Raw genomic sequence first — 21,309 nt, forward strand, 5'->3', positions numbered from 1 at the left:
AATAATTTAATTCAACGGAATTCAATAATTCATATATAATCGAAATATGTGTGCATATAATAGGACAAACAAATTCAAGTAAGGCTAACCTTTCTTTACTGCTGACAACCAGGTGGCGTTGTTGGTGTTGGCTTTAGGCGTCATGATGGCCAATTAACAGAGCACTCTGCGACGTCGTTTTATATAGTGTGCGTGTAGGTGTGCGACGAGAAGTCCACAGATGACTCGAGATGGTGATGGTCGATGATGAACGGTCACTTCTTGTTGGTTAGGCGTTTACAGCAGGATGATATTATCGATACGCAATGACGATTGCTGACGATGATCGCAAGTTGGTTGATCACAATGTTGGTTACGTGATTATTGTGAACTTTCCAGGTGAAGGATTTCTGGTCCTCCGGATAGGCGACGAATTTTTGCTCCTTTGAATAGGCGACGAATATCTGCAACCTTGAATACGCGGTGACCCGATGAACAACCGTCGAAAGTGTCGTCCACTGACTCAGGGCTTTTGGCTGGGGCCCCTACAGACGAACAGGATGAATCAACAAGCAGCTGACGACCAAACGGTTCTCTCCACTGACTCAGGGATGGTGGCTTTGATCCCCTACGGACTTTACTTCAAACACGTGTTGAAAACGGTGACTGTCGAGCGATGGTTCGCTGGAAATCGCTCAGCGAAATATGTAAGCGTCACGTACGCTAGATTGCGCTCAGGCTGCGCACTTCGCAAATGGTCTTGATAACGTGTTCAGTTTTACAGATTTTTCAACAAACTTCAGATACAGAATCTGTATATACAGAATTACAGATTTTCAGCAAAAATATAGAATTTTTTTTGAAATTCAATTTGAAATATGAAATTTATTACAGTGCATACGCAATGAGATGTCTTTAGTTGGAGGCAGTTATTAAGCGAAATCTTATTGATTTAAAGAGCTTAAATTATTTTTTTTCGTTCCAAGTTATGTACACCCAGGTTTTTTACGCGGATGATACGTACCTCGTAAAAAAACCGCGTAAAAACCGCGTTAATTGGAAAATTCGCGTAAAAAAACCGCGTTAATTCGTTTGGAAAATCCGCGTAAAAAAACCAGGTCACCTAAAATCTACGTAAGCATCGTGGTAGAGTGCGGCACTAATTTCCGTCGCAAGCACTGATTACCGTCATATGCTCTGACGAAGCATGAAGACGAAATGTGAGCGGAGTGAGAGAATACAGATGTACAGATTTTTTTCAGAAAAATGTGGTAACCCTGATGCGCGAGGTTACCCAGGAGAGAGAAGTGATATGACAGTCGATAATACTGCGATCATTGACCAGATCCAGTGGAATGTAAATAATACAAACGAAAACAGTATATTACTTTCCACTATTATCAAAAATTTCTTCTGAAGTTTAGAATGATAACTATCCCAATTTGTTTCTTTCTTATTGAATTTACAGTGTTGAATCAGCGCAGCAACTTCAAATGGAGGAACTTCAGCGTTGTCTCCTGGGAAATATGCCGAAGCGACGATGAGAACGGTTTTCCCTCGGGTCGTTGGGACCTTCATTTGTATTGCCACGATGTCTCTGTTAAAGAACTTTGTGATGGGTACATACCCGTATTAGACTTGCTGCTCTTGGTGCAGTTTGTTTGCTGTCAGAAAGAAGCCAAAATTTTTGTGTAGAAATTCCTCGAATCCTATAATTATAGAACCAAGGCTATTGAATAAGAGCCACATCCAGATTTTCGTGAGTGTACCTTCATAGGACACTGCTTGCTCCTTTGGCGTGATGAAGGTTCACCTGAATGAAATTTATTCTGTCCAGCATTTTGTTCGTCTCCATTAATCAGGAACAGGCTGCCGGAACACGAGAATAGTGTATTGTCGAGTTCATATTCTGATTGGTAGAATAGGTATTGGCTAGAAGTTTCTGCTTCATCGTTTGCTTTGGTCCAATTTAGAGAATGAACAGCTCCACGCAGACGGATTCTCCGTACATTGTATCGTAGAATGGTTGGAATTGTATATTTTGCGACATCAGCTTCCGAAAATCCTGAGTTCATCCTGATTTTGCGACTTGACCAATACGGATTTTCGACGAGAATGTTCAATAATTAATTTTTCTTTTGTGGCTTTCATCTGTAACAACTTTTTCAAATCTGAGTGTATTTGTAAAGAATACAACGCCGAAAGAAGAGATATTTCCAAAAATCTGTCGAAACATTCCAGAACCGACCTGTAGGAATACAGCAGTAATATTATTAAAATGTAATAATAATCAATAACTGTCGTCACTTGACGTACTAACGACTATCGTTTTTATTGCAAGTTAATTGAGCATTATTTTTGCCGGAATCAAACATAATGATTTCGAGATATGCCGGGTGGGTGGATCGATCGAAACATTAGTTTCTCTCTCTCGCAACGTGCAGCCGCATTATCATCAGCATCATCGTCATCGTTACCGTATTTGGATGACGGCCGCCTCTGCGTTTCTGCAGTCGCTATCTTCCAGCCTACAATAGACCTGCAGTCGGCATCAGTGCTAAGCTGAGCTGCGGGAGAGTAAACAAAAAAAAAATGAAGTGAGAAAGAGAGTGAGCACACTCCAGCTTCATCTCTGACTTTACGGTGTGATGCCGAAAGGAATGAATGATCCATTGAATTGTTGTTGGGGTCGTACTTTTTTGCTAGTGTGTATGTGCCTTTCGCCGGAGACATGTTATTGTTATGTTGTGGTCTGAGGATTAGCTCGTGCATAAAAATTCACTTGGAAGACGAAAAGTGATTCAGCATTCAGTTTTAACCTAACCGTCGACCATTTGTGACGTGTTTTCTCCAGGTGCGCATCATATCGCGTGCTCATCCGGCATTTTCCGACTCATTCCATTATATTTATATGTGTCAAAACTCTACAAGTTATTTTTTTCTGTTTTTGGTGTATACAATAGAAAGGAAGAAATCTGATGGAAACAATAATTATCTAACAAAGTTATTAATGTGAAGTGTGATGTTCGAAGTGATGTTAAAAATAGCCTATGTCTCTAGCTCCTCGCGTATTTAAAGTGTTAACAGTATATATTTCGGGAAAAAAAGAAACCAAATTGTGGCAGCAGCACCTGATGCTGTTTATCTGCAATTAAAGCTTGTTTCCATTTATTGCCAATCGTGTGAGCATCGGAACCTGTTCCCCTGAAGTTTGTATAACGGATCGACGGTTTTCAAGGATTTGAACAAAATGTTGCTGCGAAATGGCATAAGGTGAGTACTGTTTGCTGAAGTCGTTTGCCTAGATAGTCTTTTTAGTTTGTTTTTCCTCTACTCTCTTTTCCCAACGCATTCCACTCGAACTTACATCTTTGGCATGATAACCAATATGTGCATAACTTATAATCACTTCTTCGTCTGTAGAACTGCATTGCGTAGAAGAAAATGATTGCCTATGTGACTTGCCATGATGTCGGTAGGTAGCATACTCACTCAGTGCCATTGCAAGAGTTCTGAGTGACATGCTGCTAAACACTTAAAATTCTTACCGACAGACTGAATCTGTCTTCCACAATATGGTCAATAGATAGCCCGAGAGTCTCATCACATTCAACGGAGCACCTGCTATTTGGTCGGCGCACATATCAAACGTGGATACTGCATACACCAATGCAGCATCTCCCAACGAAATTAAATTCGAATGCATTCAGCATCGATGGGTGCCGAAGGCTTTCCAAGAAAGATTTCTTCTTCAGACTCGAAATGGTGTGCAGCCACTGGAAACACTCGAACGTGAATCGGTTTTTATCCGTACCGGTCATTCCGTTTGTTGTATCGAGAAAATTGTCCATTTCAAGTGATTTATTTTCCTCTCCATATTTTGGACGTTTATCGCCCGCTTGCCATCCAACGGAGTTCTTTCGATATTTTATTTTGTGATTTTTTTTTCTGCAAAACGAAACCTGCTCGTCGCGCTGGGACAAGTTGGGCGTTTGATTTTTTGGCAGCTTAATGCTTGTTCCATCCTGGCGAATTTTCGTTAGTTTCATGGGAAATATTGCAATATGTACTTAACTTAATGGAATTGGCCTTATATTTCATTATCTATATTCGTTCACTTACAGAATAAATATTGAGTTGTCCGGAGAGTTCGTGCCGCCAACACCTGATGATGACCACATCGAGATGTTGATCAAGAATAATCCTCGGCACAAGACGCACGTGAATTAGTAAATTCTATATAGATATCTAAAATCAGCATTCATGAGCATCTGATAAAGATTGGTTACGCTAATCGCCACGAAGTATGGGTTCCCCACAATTTATAAATGCAATGAAACACGCTATTTTTTAGGGTAAATCCTGACGGGTGAAGAAAAATTGTTGTTTATTGATGTAAAAAAACCTTGGAGTAAGCGAAATGAACCATCAAAAAGAAAGTTAGTGACCAGTGGAATTGAGCAGAAATTCTATATTATGAATTTCTACCTAGTAACAAGTTAGTAAATTCCAACAAGTTCCAGTTTCGACGAATTACAGGCAGCCAGGTCGCCAAACCTCATGTCTCCTTGAGAACCCCGATTTTTTCAGTTTGGTTGGGATGTGCTATCCCACACGAACTTTCTGAGCAACAAAATTCATTCTCGATATTATTATTTCTTTACTTTCGTTAGGATAATTTCCAGTTTCGTCATGTCATTTTCAGTATAAATCAAACGTCTCAGTTTTTAATGGATACATATTCACAAATGAGAACCCTCAATAACCACAATACAATGAATCTTTAATTCGCGTTTTGACGACGAATAACAATCTTTTAGAGCCGTCAAACGACGATTTTAGACGACGAAATAACTATGTTTGTACACTCTGTCCAACTTCTGTAAGACCACCCTGATTCTATTTCGTTGCAACACAAACAGTTAGAATTTCAACAAGATACATTCATAAATTGTTGAATGCTTAGAATAAAGTATATTTAACGTCAATTTCGTTCAAAAGAGAAAAAAAAAGAGTTTGTTTATTTATTATGCTTAAATATGATAATTTAAGCTGTCCAGTTTCCAGTTTCCAGTAAGATAAGTATTATCAATGAAAAATGCGTACAAGGTTTTCAACAGGGTTCAAGTCTGGAGGGCGAGTCGACCAGTCCAAAAAATTAAGTTTTTGGTCCTTAATTCATTGCTAAGTTTACTTGCTGGTATGAATAGTAGCATTGTTTTGCTGGAATGTGAATTTCTTGTGACGATAACGCAAAAACGGTAGAAGAGAGGACTCCAGAACATTTATGTAATCCTTGAATGATGTGAAAGCTATCTAGAGCTTTCCGGTTGCACAGAATCCCGCCCAAATCATGCACGAGCCTTCACCAAAATTCCTGGTTGAAAAATACTGTTGGTCCTCATATCCAAATTGAACTTTTTTCGTCAGTGAAGATAGCCTATACATTGAAGAACTTTACATTATGATATTAGGCTGTCAAAAAAGTCCTGCGGTATTTCCGCGAGGTGTCGTTGTAAGCGTGTAGTTCTAGTTGTATTCATTGTATCGAGTCATACTATAGCTTGTTGGAAAGGTATTTTTGCGCGCTATAATATAGTACTTGACAGTGTTTTGTTTGGTTAAGTCGTTCGTGAGTTATAGTGTCGCAAATATGGAGCAAAATAAAGAGAAAATCCGACATATTTTACAGTACTACTATGACAAAGGCAAAAATGCATCTCAAGCTGCCAATAAAATTTGTGCAGTTTATGGACCCGATACAGTTTCCATTTCCACCGCACAACGATGGTTTCAACGTTTTCGTTCTGGTCTAGAGGTCGTCGAAGATGCGCCACGCTCCGGAAGGCCTGTCGTCGAAAATTGCGACAAAATCGCTGAATTAGCCGAGAAAGACCGGCTAATAGCAGCCGACTATAGCAGCCGTTGCATCGGCCAAGAGCTGGGGATAAGTCATCAAACCGTTATTAACCATTTGAAGAAGCTTGGATTCACAAAGAAGCCAAGCCAAGCCCTCATTAACGGCCAGGAAGGTTCTGCTGTGTGTTTGGTGGGATTGTCAAGGAATAATCTATTATGAGCTGCTTCCCTATGGCCAAACGCTCAATTCGGACCTGTACTGCCAACAACTGGACCGCTTGAAGGTAGCACTCATGAAGAAGAGGCCATCTTTGATAAACAGAGGCCGCATTGTCTTCCATCAGGACAACGCCAGGCCACACACTTCTTTGGTGACGCGCCAGAAGCTAGTACAGCTCGGATGGGAGGTTCTTTTGCATCCGCCGTATAGTCCGGACCTTGCACCAAGTGACTACCACCTGTTTTTGTCCATGGCGAACGAGCTAGGTAGTCAGAAGTTAGCCACAAAAGGTATTATGAAGTTGGCATCTCGTTGGGAACAAGTCATCGAACAAAACGGCGCATATTTGACTTAAAACAGATGATTGTAATTAATTTTATGAACAAATGAAAATTCAAAAAAAATACCGCAGGACTTTTTTGACAGCATTCTTGGTCATAACATACCAAGACCCACTGTGGCTTCATGTGAGCTTTGAGAAAACTTAGACGTCTTCCGATGTGAGATGGTGTAAGATGAGGAGCTTTAACCTTTTAAGCCCTCTTGATGTGAGTATTTTTTACCAAAACTTGACGAATAGTCACCAGAGTAGTTGAGAAGTTGGAATATTGCTTTACTTGCATAAGCGATTTTGAGGTATTCGAAGCTGTACTTCCGGTCAGACAGCTTCGATTTACGTGGAGCTCTCTCCTTACCGTATCCTCGAGGAATCGCCAAATAATTGAGCACTACTGGATGGGATCGCCCAATCCGACGATTTCTCTGATATCAACATTTTCTTGGTGAAATGCATCGATTTGTTTTTCTTCTCTCTCCGTGAGCACTTTTCCCTTCGGCATTTTCCAGATTTATTGATCAAAACAACTAAATTAACGGAAAATGTAGCTGGTATTATAGAAACATGACAGTTGAAAAATACGAAAACATTCGTTTACGCTCAGCGCTTGCACACTCACATATGAATCATGCAGTGTATGGTGGTCATCAATACCTACTCACTAGAATATAAATTGAAGCATTGTTTGTTTACAATGACACAAGGCAGCAAGATCATCGCCTGGTCTTATGCAAGTTTGACAGAGTGTAGGTCAGAACTAATTAACAACACTTGAATAAACATATTTTGTGGTTCCATTTGAGGGAATGTCATACACCACCTCAATTTTAGTCCTCCCAGAGCTTTCAAAGACTCGTCAGCTATAGTAAGTATGGTGAAAACCTAATTAATTTTCAATCAATTTTCCAGCTTATGTTGAATTCGTGAAATAAATTTACTTGATGTATGCTCCATAACTAGTTTAAATTATTCCCATCGTACGGGCAATTTATGTATATGACGCCAGCAGAAACATTCCATTTCGTCGCGATTCATTCATTGAACCATTCTTTCACATCTTCATACGAATCATAGCACTGTTGAACAAGCGTGACCCATCTATGCAAATAAGTGGTACTTGGCAAAGTTTGGCGATTAAGCTGAATGGAGCAGAACGTGGCAGCTCGGTGCCTCTAGTCGTGAACCGGTATGCTACATGTAATGTTATAAAGAAAAACTAGTTTGTTCTACTTCAGTATTCTGGTCGTTTTCAAATATTGAACGGATTAATTAATTCAATCGTTTTGTAGCTATTAGGTGTAAGAAAAACAAATTCACGGTTTTAGCATAAAATTCTTATTTTGCATACTTGGAAAGACGTATGAGAACTCTTTGGCAGCACGGAAAATGACGCCCAAACATTTTGATGCTTTGGAAGTAATGTATCCTATATGATCTTTGAAAGTGAGACTCGAATCCCAAATCCTCAACTGTATCCTCCCGATTAAGAGTAGTATCGACAATAGTGTAGTCCAGGGGCTCTCAAAGTGGTCGATATCGTTGTGTTACGTGAACCAACTTGACTAATATCCTAGAAGAAACTATTATTGATGTACTTTTCAAAAACTGAAGTAGATGAGCGTGCATAAGTTCGTATAAGATGAAAAAGTTGGCAAGTGCGTTTGACATTTGCGTTCTGAAATTGATTGGAGCTTGAATGATAATACACCTATCCCTCGATTTACACTGGAGATAGGTTCCAGATAAAACTGTGTTGAATGAAATCTCCGATTTTACTATGAAAAACCGTGTAAAACGAAATAAGCCCTCAATATATACTCAATTCAATCTATTATTTAAGTAAAACAATTATAAAAATGTACTTATGGAATTCATTATAGATTCTGGATACAAATAAACAAGGAATTCTTCAAGAAACTAAATTGCAATAAGTTTATTCGCTATCGCCACTTAAAGGAACTACCAGTATTTTTATTCTGATTAGTATAAAGTCATCCTTATCACTTGAACATTCCTGATGCGATTCTTGTTCAACAGTCGACTAATTCGGGAAGATCTCAGATTTGACTTCAGACTACGTGATAGATGATTCAATTGACAGCTGCGTAGATTTGTTTTGCTTTATTTATCGTAAAATTTAATAAAGAGATTTCCAGTCGAAAGCCGGAGATATAACTTTCCTTTACTTTTCATTTTTGTTGATATTCTTGGCATTCTAAGAGCTTGAAAAATTGACACAAATTACACATGAAGACTCCAAAAATGCTGGTAAATTGATAACTTGCCAGCTCTGAAACATAAAATCGCACTCGTAGTCAAAACTATGATCCTATTTTACTTGCTTACATATGAACTACAAATATACATTTTTCAAGTTTTTCAAAATTTATTATTTCATAAACCGTGTAAAAGCGAAATCGTATGAAACAGGTACCGTGTAAATAGGGGGATAGGTGTATACGGATTTACTAATTGAATTCAAAGGATTAAATTAGATTGGTAGAAAGTCACCAAATTCTTTAATTACACCGACTTTTGTATTGTTTTACCATTACCTCGCGTATTTTCCAAAAATCAATTACCTACACAAGTATTTGTAAGTATTTTTTATTAACATATTTAAAATCGAATTTAATATTTATTGAATTTATTTATTTATTATTTATTGAATAGATGTATTGATTTTGTTGAATTTTGATGAGAAAATGATGTCAACTTTACTCACTTAACCAACCGGAAAGTTTTTTAATTTGGTAAGAATTTTGTATGAAAATGAAAAAATAAACTAGAGATAGATTTTCGTTTAGAAAAATTGGCTATGAGGGCCTGAGGTCTGAGGTAAAATGGTTCAAGAATTTCGAAATCACGAAAATACGAGACGTTTGCGAGCGAAGGACATGACGGTGCATTTGTCAGCATTCAAACTCATACGGTTCGTGCGCAGCAGCCGGAGAAGCTATCAAATTCCTGCTAAAGGAACCGTGCGTCTTCTAGGAAAGTTATCACGTGGTAAAGTTTGATCTGCGTACGAAAGTTCGAAACACTTAAGTGAAAGTTGACATTTTTCATTTTCCACATGCCACGTGGACAGAAAAAGCACGATTTTAGACTACTCCCTCCCTCTCAGTGGACAAGCGTTTCCATACCCCTCCCTATTGCCCACGTGGGCATTTTCCGTGTTTTATTAGAATAATTAAGGAAATGACTGAATTGCGCCTAAATTAAATTTTAATTCCATTTAAGTTTATTTTATTTCAAATTTTAATAACTGTACTGTGCCACTGAGGCACATTGAGATTGTATGGTAGTGAAACGAATAGCAAAACAAAGCCTATATTTCATATGAATTAAATTTTGGAATATTTGTGAGTATGTAATATTTTTTTGTTTTTCTGTTATCTGCGAGTATATATAGGCTATATAGTTTGCAGAAACAGAAACGCACAATATACAGTTGACCAGGGGAGCATCCGAATATAAACCACACAATTCTCGCGTAACTTTTGAAAAAGACCTATCTACATCGGTGCCGAACTTTTTGAGCACACAAATGAACAATTTTATATGTATAGATCTTTTTATTAGATTTAATTAATGAAAAAAAATCAAGAAAATAAAAAAAAACAAATAAGAAGCATGAACTGATATCTATAGATCTACACTTGAAAAGCGATGAGGGAGTGAAGAGAGTAGAAATCATCGAAATTTTTAAGTGATTTCGGAACGCTATAGCTTCCATATAAATGATGACAAGAAAATAAATAATGCAGCATTTTCAATCAACAAATTTCCTATATTGTATGTAATTTTTTTTCATTTTAATATGTATTCCTTTGTAGACATAAAACATTGGAAGAGAAAATTCAACGTTTGTTCTCAGAGTTTTTCAAGACTTTAAAAATATATTCCCAATGACAGTCCAATTAACCAGATTGATTCACTTTCATTTGATTTACAGAAAGTCTACAGAAATCTTCTCTATCGGAAGAAAATTATTCTTGATGTTTGAATTAAGATTATTTCATAAAATAATGATTGCACAGTAAATCGATGGTACAAACTGCCCACTGCTCACTGCAAACTTGAAAATATTCTATAAAGGTCCAGTTTTTGTTTTGACGAATGCATTATTTTGTAACAAACAAAACTCACTCAAAATTTTGTATGTCGCATTTTGTTACTCGATTTTTGTTGTCGAGTGAAGTTCTTTGCCCACTCCGAAATATGATCGATTACAGGAAATGCCGGTTCATTTTCTCTCTCGAATTCCGATTCACCTTTAGTCGTCAGCGCCATTCCTCTTCCACCATAGTTCGGAAAACTTTCAGAGGACATTAATGGCGTATTAAAATATTTAATTATTTTTCAAATCATTATCGACCATTCTGCATTGAGTGTCTAGATGACTTCCAAAGTACTCGTGGGATAAAATTACAACACACAACTCACGACTCTTTGATTTTTCACTAACCTTGCTCGAAAGGTTATTTGTATTGCTCTTTAGTTTCTTCAAAATTCAATTTCCAGTTAATTTCGCTTTTCGCGCGGTTTTTTATGTTTTTTTTAAGCGGCTTTTTTCATGCGGTTTTAGGAACTTAAGCGATTTATTTTGACGTGGATTTCGGAATTAACGCGGTTTTTTACGCGTCACATATCAACCGCGTAGTAAGTGATTCCAGTGTAAACATATTCAATGTGCTAATTGATGTGACCTTTCACAAAATAAGTTTGTATTGTATTATTCTGATTAGTATAAAGTCATCCTTATCACTTGAACATTCCTGATGCGATTCTGGTTCAACAGTCGACTAATTCGGGAAGATCTCAGATTTGACTTCAGACTACGTGATAGATGATTCAATTGACAGCTGCGTAGATTTGTTTTGCTTTATTTATCGTAAAATTTAATAAAGAGATTTCCAGTCGAAAGCCGGAGATATAACTTTCCTTTACTTTTCATTTTTGTTGATATTCTTGGCATTCTAAGAGCTTGAAAAATTGACACAAATTACACATGAAGACTCCAAAAATGCTGGTAAATTGATAACTTGCCAGCTCTGAAACATAAAATCGCACTCGTAGTCAAAACTATGATCCTATTTTACTTGCTTACATATGAACTACAAATATACATTTTTCAAGTTTTTCAAAATTTATTATTTCATAAACCGTGTAAAAGCGAAATCGTATGAAACAGGTACCGTGTAAATAGGGGGATAGGTGTATACGGATTTACTAATTGAATTCAAAGGATTAAATTAGATTGGTAGAAAGTCACCAAATTCTTTAATTACACCGACTTTTGTATTGTTTTACCATTACCTCGCGTATTTTCCAAAAATCAATTACCTACACAAGTATTTGTAAGTATTTTTTATTAACATATTTAAAATCGAATTTAATATTTATTGAATTTATTTATTTATTATTTATTGAATAGATGTATTGATTTTGTTGAATTTTGATGAGAAAATGATGTCAACTTTACTCACTTAACCAACCGGTTAAGTTTTTTAATTTGGTAAGAATTTTGTATGAAAATGAAAAAATAAACTAGAGATAGATTTTCGTTTAGAAAAATTGGCTATGAGGGCCTGAGGTCTGAGGTAAAATGGTTCAAGAATTTCGAAATCACGAAAATACGAGACGTTTGCGAGCGAAGGACATGACGGTGCATTTGTCAGCATTCAAACTCATACGGTTCGTGCGCAGCAGCCGGAGAAGCTATCAAATTCCTGCTAAAGGAACCGTGCGTCTTCTAGGAAAGTTATCACGTGGTAAAGTTTGATCTGCGTACGAAAGTTCGAAACACTTAAGTGAAAGTTGACATTTTTCATTTTCCACATGCCACGTGGACAGAAAAAGCACGATTTTAGACTACTCCCTCCCTCTCAGTGGACAAGCGTTTCCATACCCCTCCCTATTGCCCACGTGGGCATTTTCCGTGTTTTATTAGAATAATTAAGGAAATGACTGAATTGCGCCTAAATTAAATTTTAATTCCATTTAAGTTTATTTTATTTCAAATTTTAATAACTGTACTGTGCCACTGAGGCACATTGAGATTGTATGGTAGTGAAACGAATAGCAAAACAAAGCCTATATTTCATATGAATTAAATTTTGGAATATTTGTGAGTATGTAATATTTTTTTGTTTTTCTGTTATCTGCGAGTATATATAGGCTATATAGTTTGCAGAAACAGAAACGCACAATATACAGTTGACCAGGGGAGGAACAAGCCGCATCCGAATATAAACCACACAATTCTCGCGTAACTTTTGAAAAAGACCTATCTACATCGGTGCCGAACTTTTTGAGCACACAAATGAACAATTTTATATGTATAGATCTTTTTATTAGATTTAATTAATGAAAAAAAATCAAGAAAATAAAAAAAAACAAATAAGAAGCATGAACTGATATCTATAGATCTACACTTGAAAAGCGATGAGGGAGTGAAGAGAGTAGAAATCATCGAAATTTTTAAGTGATTTCGGAACGCTATAGCTTCCATATAAATGATGACAAGAAAATAAATAATGCAGCATTTTCAATCAACAAATTTCCTATATTGTATGTAATTTTTTTTCATTTTAATATGTATTCCTTTGTAGACATAAAACATTGGAAGAGAAAATTCAACGTTTGTTCTCAGAGTTTTTCAAGACTTTAAAAATATATTCCCAATGACAGTCCAATTAACCAGATTGATTCACTTTCATTTGATTTACAGAAAGTCTACAGAAATCTTCTCTATCGGAAGAAAATTATTCTTGATGTTTGAATTAAGATTATTTCATAAAATAATGATTGCACAGTAAATCGATGGTACAAACTGCCCACTGCTCACTGCAAACTTGAAAATATTCTATAAAGGTCCAGTTTTTGTTTTGACGAATGCATTATTTTGTAACAAACAAAACTCACTCAAAATTTTGTATGTCGCATTTTGTTACTCGATTTTTGTTGTCGAGTGAAGTTCTTTGCCCACTCCGAAATATGATCGATTACAGGAAATGCCGGTTCATTTTCTCTCTCGAATTCCGATTCACCTTTAGTCGTCAGCGCCATTCCTCTTCCACCATAGTTCGGAAAACTTTCAGAGGACATTAATGGCGTATTAAAATATTTAATTATTTTTCAAATCATTATCGACCATTCTGCATTGAGTGTCTAGATGACTTCCAAAGTACTCGTGGGATAAAATTACAACACACAACTCACGACTCTTTGATTTTTCACTAACCTTGCTCGAAAGGTTATTTGTATTGCTCTTTAGTTTCTTCAAAATTCAATTTCCAGTTAATTTCGCTTTTCGCGCGGTTTTTTATGTTTTTTTTTAAGCGGCTTTTTTCATGCGGTTTTAGGAACTTAAGCGATTTATTTTGACGTGGATTTCGGAATTAACGCGGTTTTTTACGCGTCACATATCAACCGCGTAGTAAGTGATTCCAGTGTAAACATATTCAATGTGCTAATTGATGTGACCTTTCACAAAATAAGTTTGTATTGTATCACTGATTAGTAACTGAGAAATGAAAGGAGAAACATATGTCATGATTGTAGCATGCAAAAAACATTCAGTTAATCAATTATTAGAATATGGGTTGCATTTTAAACTAATATTTCACTGTTTGTTAGATTTTTACACGGATTATGAAATTTACGCATTTTATTTTTACGCGGATTTTGGAATTCACGAGGTTTTTTCACGCGGATTTTGGAATTTACGCGAATTATTAAATTTACGCGGTTTTCTTTTACGCGGCACGTATTCCCCCCGACTCCAGTGTATGTTGTTTTGATTTTCCTCCGCTTAAATCCTTATCGAAACATTACCTACGCAATTCGAATAATTTAGTAGAGAACAATTCAACGCCGAATTAATCAGCCGCTGACCCGATATTCCCCCTTTTTTTTAATCAGGAGGATCTTATTTGATAAGAAAATCTTCCACGGTTATGGTGAAATCTAAATTATGAAAGAAATATTGAGCTTTTCTTGAGACCAATTTTTACATTAAGGGGGTAGTACATTAAACATCATGAAAAGTATGTGATATTTGCGATTTTTTTCAAGGAGAAAATCAATTACTATGATTAATCTGATATCACAGTTTTGTTAGGTATATATTACTTAACAAACAAAAAATATATTGTTGTCAATTGGACTGTCCCCTGAATAGCCGCAACCGGTTTGCTGAACCCTTGCAGCCAAAACCTTGTAAACTGGTAGGAGTTCTTCAGATTTTTCTAGTGGACCGATTTCATCCAATTATTTTTTTTACGTAATCTTGGATGTAGTTCCTGTCATCGTACGTAGGATTTTTTCAAAATATTGATTTTTGACGAAATGGTGACATTTTTTGTAAAAAAAAATGCGTTTTTGCCTTAAAAATCGAGACAAAAAAATTCACCAAAATTTTATTTTTTTAAATATAAAAAAATCCTATGTACGATGACATTTAGAAAATTCAGAAAAAAATAGTGGAGAATCTGGGAAAAAACTATTTCATCAAAATCGGATGGACCGTTCCGGAGGTAGAACTCCAATAGTTTGCAAAAAATAGTTTCGAAAAGAAAGCGTTTTAAATTTTGGATCCGCGCTCCTTACGCAAAGACTTAGGTTCACTTATTGGCTTGTAACTTTGGAACGGAGCATCGGACAAATCTGGGACAAACACTTCAGTAAAGTAGACATCCCAGAGAACATTTCAAGCCAAATACCCTTCAAACCCCTTTAAACTGAGTACGCTGCTTAGAACGATTCAATTGCTTTCAATTGAAAGATGAAAAAAATGCATAAAATTCGGTTGTGAAATATTTAAATAAATGGAAGGTTACAAGAAGGATAATAGTGTGGTGTCAAGGAAGAAACTGTGGAGTGGTTGGAGAGATTTTGTTGATAGAAACAATCAAGTTTATCATGCATTTTGCGAGAAAATCGATAAAACCCGATAAAAAAACACATTACTTTTACTTCTAAAAGGTACTTTATTTCATTAATTTAAACGGTTCTCGACTGCATTCTATGCGAAATTTTCTTACCCTTCAAATGAAAGTAATATAATCATTCTAAGCAGCGTACTTTCTCAATTAGAGACAGTTCGAGACATAAAATTGAGCTATCACCTCCTAAAATATTCCAAATCAGTTACCTAATTCTATTTCTATTTTTATTAGAATACTGGTTCAATTGTTTTATGTTTGACGACAAGTGGTGCATGCATAATATCACTCAAATGTAAATATTGATTCCTAGAAATTGACGAAGTTAAAATACTTTGAAAACATGTAGCTTTTAGAGAATAGCTCTTCTTCTTCTTCTTCTTCAATGGCACTAACGTTCCTGGAGGAACTTCGCCGTCTCAACGTAGTATTACTTGCGTCATTTTTTATTAGTACTTAGTTGAGATTTCTATGCCAAATAACACGCCTTGAATGCATTCTGAGTGGCAAGCTCTAGAATACGCGTGATCACAGTGCAAGTCGGAGGAAATTTCTTTGACGAAAAATTCCCCCGACCAGAACGGGAATCGAACCCGAACACCCGGCATGTTAGTTATGACGCTAACCACTCGGCCACGGGAGCACAAATATAGAATAGCTAAACAAATTGAATTTACACGCAATTCTGTATGAAAAACTATGCAGATATTACTTTCTGTTCTCGAGATATAACAAAATCTCTAGAAAGCTATATTTGATGAAAAAAAAAATTGATGCCAAATGTCATAAAATTGCATTTAGTGTCATCTTGAAAATAAAATTTGTCAAAAATTGACACTCTGGTTTCGGTATACGAGACGAAACGTATGGTTATGGGTGCCAATAAAAATAGTTATCTCGATTGATCATTCATTTCATGCTGCGAAATGTGGATTTGCACGATAATATACCCTATGCAAAATATTAACTCATTCGGACTTCATTTACTAGTGTGTCTCAGACGTTAAAATTCGAGTTTTTTAAAAACAAAAGATCACCGAAAAGCGGGATTCTCAAAAAAAAAAAAAAAAATGATGCCAAATGTCTTAAAACTCGAACTCGAACAAAATTCTTGATGGGCAACTGAAGGGGAAGGCTAGAACAACACTTCTATATTCACAGATTTTGAAATCTGGAATATCTTTGGAATTAAATAGCTCATGGTGATGTTCGAGCATTTACCGGTAAAAGACATTTCACAAGGTAAATTTTACTGGTTACTGGTTGCACATCTATTAAAATTTATATCGAATGATTAGATTCTTGAAATAAGTACTCGAGGCTTCCGATAGGATTTGTTTAAATAATATTTTTTATGGCAAACGGTTATTTTATTTTCCATTACAGTTATCTTAGACAGAGATAGTGTTGGTAACTAGTTTCATGAAGCCGTGTTTTTTAAACCTTTTTGTTTTGTTCTGACAAAAGTATTACTTCCATCTGTAATCACTTTTATGCGAATGTTTGTCAATCGATTGAAATACATAAACTGCATGGGAACATTGCAAAGAAGCTGAAAACCCCGTTAATTGCAGTTTGAACACATAGCATCTGATGTAGCTGATCGCAAACAACATACATCAATGGTGAAGATGTAAGGTGAACAACCAATGCAAGTATACCTTTACGTGGACGGTGCATTCCAATGTGAATCATCATCCCACTGACACTTTCGCACATAAGAGGCGGGCTGGGCCATTCTTGATGCTCGACACGTCATCATTTGCGGAATGCTAGAATTATTCCCTGGGATGTCACGCAACTGGTTGTGCCACATTATCAGCATAGAGGTGCGGCTGTCTGGAACTGGGAAGCACCCTTGTCACTTGATTGAGTGATTTAAATACGTACCACCACTTCTCATTCAACACTAATAGATCTTCAGACTATAATAGCTAGAGGGATATTTGAAGAGTCATCCGATAAATTAAACTAACCAATTCAACTTGTGTTTTCTATTTTTAAGCCATATTCTAATATAGGGTATTGATTTTGGATCCAATCAGGTTCGAAGTAACGGAAATGACTTCAACATATTCGAAGAGCTTAGGTTAATTAGACATCCATCAAGTTGCAAGGGTATGAGAAAATATCTTTTCGACTATTTGGAAATAGAAAAAAACTAAATTATTCGCGTTGTGAGTCATTATGTCTAGAAATAATGTGCTTTCGCGAAAATAATAGCATTACGAGCATCCGTTCAACAGCTGAAGTCGAATGTATGAAAATTTGCAAATCCGCCAATTGAAAGGCAGAAAGGAAAAAAATGCAAAACATACTTTATACCTTTGCATCGGGTTTTTGACTGAATAAGAAAATTTTCTTTTGCGTACTGATCAATGAAGAAATTGTTCGGTTTCTGCGTTCTTATCCCCATTTCACGTTTCGAGGAGTTTCGGGTTCGTGAATTGACCTCGCTTAATAGAGGGGTTTGGACACACCGTACTGTGGCTGAATTCGACAGAACAGGTTTTAACATCGCTTTTTAATCAAACCGGTGAGAACGGTTTCAACTTTTTAAAATAATGGTCCAACCATTATTTCACTTGTCTGTCTAACATATTTTTAATGAGAAGGTTTCCGATGCCACTCTAATGTGTGCCTCATGCATGCCCTGTGCTTTGTTTCTCGTTTCGTACGTCCAGACCCATTCCATGTATCATATAGCGAAGTGTGTTGGTTTGGTGTTTCCGCTTCATAGATTTTCATGATTTCAGTAATACGCTTTAATGGAGTGAAAATCAAATGTCGGAATGATTGTACTAATTTCAAGGATGAGAAAGTGTTATCAGCATTGTTACGTTACATATAACAACTATTGGCTGATAACCAATAGTAATGTGATACAATGTTTTTTCATCGGCTAAATACGATTTTGTGTACTCTAGAATAAAAAATAAATTTTATTTTTATTTTTATTCTTTATTTGAGAGGCTTTCAGCCTCCTGGGCTGGTTCGCCTAAAAAATATATTCCCAACCAAATCAACTACGATACTACCGATTAGTTCATTCAGCTTTCATTTTTATGGTTTATGTTATGCATTACAGCAATATATACCTCAAATCTCCATCATCGATCACGAATCACCAAGCAGTCAGTCAGACTGAATGCAAATCAAAGAACACATAGTCTACATTAGTATTCTTATCACTGCTCTTGGTCCATCCATGTGTCCGCAAGAGGAGTTGAACGTAGAAGTTCAAGTTTACTATGGTTTGCCGATGACGTTGTTCGTGATTTGCAATAGATTACAAAAAAGTGTATTTTATATGAAAATCGAAAATTAATAATCGTTAAAATAATCGTTTAATAATCGTTTATATGATCAAAGTGTAAATAAAGCGCTTGACATAGATCATTCGTCCGTAAGAAGAACGTCCGGAAGCATGAAATACCTGGAAAGAAAGAAGAGAGAAAATGTTATAAATGAATTTGTTTTTTATATAGAGAAAAGTGTGAGCACGAGGTTAAAAAAGAAACTACTTTGTGAGTAATTTATTTAAAATTTGTATGAAATTTGAATTTATAAAAATAAATATATTTCAGTTTGAGCTGATCCTAAAAAGACTGCTACTGAATTCGTTTCGTATCCGTAACATATATTATGCGTGAAAGAAAAATAAAACGAAAACATATCATTGTTACAGTCGTGCTTTTTTTCCAAAAATATATATTTTTATTAAGACTCATATGGCGTCAGTCTAACGGGGCCGGGAGTTCAACAATGTTTGCCTTATAACTATGTTAGTAATATGTAACCGATTACTCGCGGTTGGCTCGAGGTTAGTATTACAAGTGTTTTCGTAATTGTGATGTTGCTGTCTCCAATGCGCTGTACGTGTGCCCGACACGGGATACTTCCTATTGGGATGCAGCTGACCATTAATCAGCAACGCCCCCCTAGTATGTACCCCATATCTAGCGTGGTGTGTCTTCTTGACTCGAGGAATCCAGGATAGAATGGTCACTAGCCGGCACAAACATCAGCTCGTGTAGAGTTGTTATGAGCGGTACAACCTTTGGCTCTTGTTGAATGATCAGTGGACTGCACAACCTTTGGCCCGTGTATTTGTAAAGAGTGTGTGTATGTATTGCCGCGACTAAGTAAAAGTTTATAGATCGGATAGGAGGGATATAAAACAGGGACACAACGAAGGAAACATCATTAAACGTTGACATCGGCGTTTCTGAGGAACAGATATAGATGAAACAGAAGAGTGCTCTAGAGAGCTGAGAGCGAGCAGCATTATGCTTTGTTTTGTTTCATTTTGGTTTTCGATTTTTCAAGTGTTTTCGAGTTTGTAGTCTTGTGCTCTGTTAATTGTACAATGTCCTACATACCCGTGCACCTAGGAGTCTTTCCGAGTTTCTTGTTTGGAGAAGCAGAATCGGTAGTGTGAAATGGAGGAGCGCTGTCATGCTTGTGCTATCACTATCACTGACGAGAACGACGTCGTTTCTTGCCAAAGAATCTGCAAGTCCACGTTCCACCTAAAATGTTCGCACCTAAGCGCGGACCTGTGGGCTCAGATCAGATCGAGCTCAATGATCTTTTGGATGTGCCCATCTTGTATGAAGTTAATGAGTAACACTCGCTTTCGCAATGCTCTGAGCTTCACGAATGACCTTTTACAGGCAGTTGTCGGTCAACACAGTCAGATGCTTGAAAGTCGCTGTATTTCGTGCTGTTCACAATTTTCACAAGGTTCGCCCCTTTTTACAGGGACTACCCGAGATCGACAACCCCATACCCGGAATGGTTTTTATCAGCTCTTATTCGAGTTCTCAAGGACAAACGAAAAGCGTTGAGAAAAATGCATAAGAACAGAACTCCGGAAAATGTTACTTCTAACGAACAGCTGTTGCGGTTGTTCAAAGTGTTACACAGAGAAGCGTATCAAGTGTACATCACTCATTCGCTATCCAACTCTTGACGAGTAAAGTTCAGTGTCGTTATTGTGCGTTGCCACTTTTACTATTGTGCGATTGGTATAGTGTACGAGTGAAGGTCATTGCTGTCCGCTTTCGAATTGACCTTTTGTGAAGTGGAACAAAGGAAGCAGCGCTCTTGCAGCTTGCAGCCCTTGGCCACCATAACGTTGAACATCGGAATAACGGGATCGCCATCGTGTGGCTGTCGTTAACGGGAATTATCATCACGTGACCGTGTGAGCTATTCTTGCGCTATTGTGTTGATCCATAGCGCGTAGCCTCTGTCTCTCCCTGGTTAGGGCAGTAGAGCGCAGCATCGGAACAACTTTTATTTTAAGGTACACATATTTAATATTAATATTATTATTCAACTCATTTGTTCATTGTTTAATATTATTATCATAATTTATTTTTGTTTTGTTATTTTTTTTTTCTTTTCGAGAATATTGTTAAAATCAATAATATATTAGAAATAAGACAGAAATTTTTGTAAAATGGAGGATAGTGGAGGATCTCCAGAGATGGAGATCTCCGATAATGAATCCCATTTAAGATCTGGGAAAAAACATAAACGAGTCCCTCAAAAAGAAGATAATTCTTCTGGGGACGAATCTGCTCATCCTTCCAAGCCCCCCTCTAAGAAAATAGCAAGCCTCCCTTCTGAACCGACTGTTACTTCCACTCCCCCTCTACCATCATCGATTTCGCTTCCCCCTTCTGATGTTTCCGATCCAACCCAATCCTCGTCCTCGTCTTCTCCCTCTGTTGTTTCCGCTCCACGTGTCAGAGTTTATCCAGAAGATGCACCTGGAACTGGCCCGTGGGTTGTTTTCCTCCGGCCAAAACCAAAAGGAAAAAGCCTTAACGTGATTCAGATCATGAAAGATCTGGCCAGATACACTTCTGTATCTGAAATTCGCAGGGTTAGACCGAACAAATTGCGGGTTGTCGTGAATGAACGGAAACACGCAAACGAGATTGTTGCTGACC

The 21,309-nt window shown here is 36.8% G+C and overlaps 1 protein-coding gene across 1 annotated transcript in view; it reads left to right on the top strand.

Moving 5' to 3' along the window:
* The first annotated feature begins 2,724 nt into the window (after window positions 1-2,724).
* Window positions 2,725-21,309, top strand: part of LOC129776568 (uncharacterized) — a 139,677-nt gene continuing 121,092 nt past the window's right edge. Inside the window, exon 1 of the mRNA XM_055782291.1 lies at window positions 2,725-3,252. Coding sequence (XP_055638266.1) covers window positions 3,230-3,252 — 23 coding nt within the window. The 5' untranslated portion in view covers window positions 2,725-3,229. The remainder of the gene's footprint in view (window positions 3,253-21,309) is intronic.

This window comes from Toxorhynchites rutilus, chromosome 1, assembly GCF_029784135.1.
Source record: "Toxorhynchites rutilus septentrionalis strain SRP chromosome 1, ASM2978413v1, whole genome shotgun sequence".
Taxonomy (NCBI): Eukaryota; Metazoa; Arthropoda; class Insecta; order Diptera; family Culicidae; genus Toxorhynchites; species Toxorhynchites rutilus.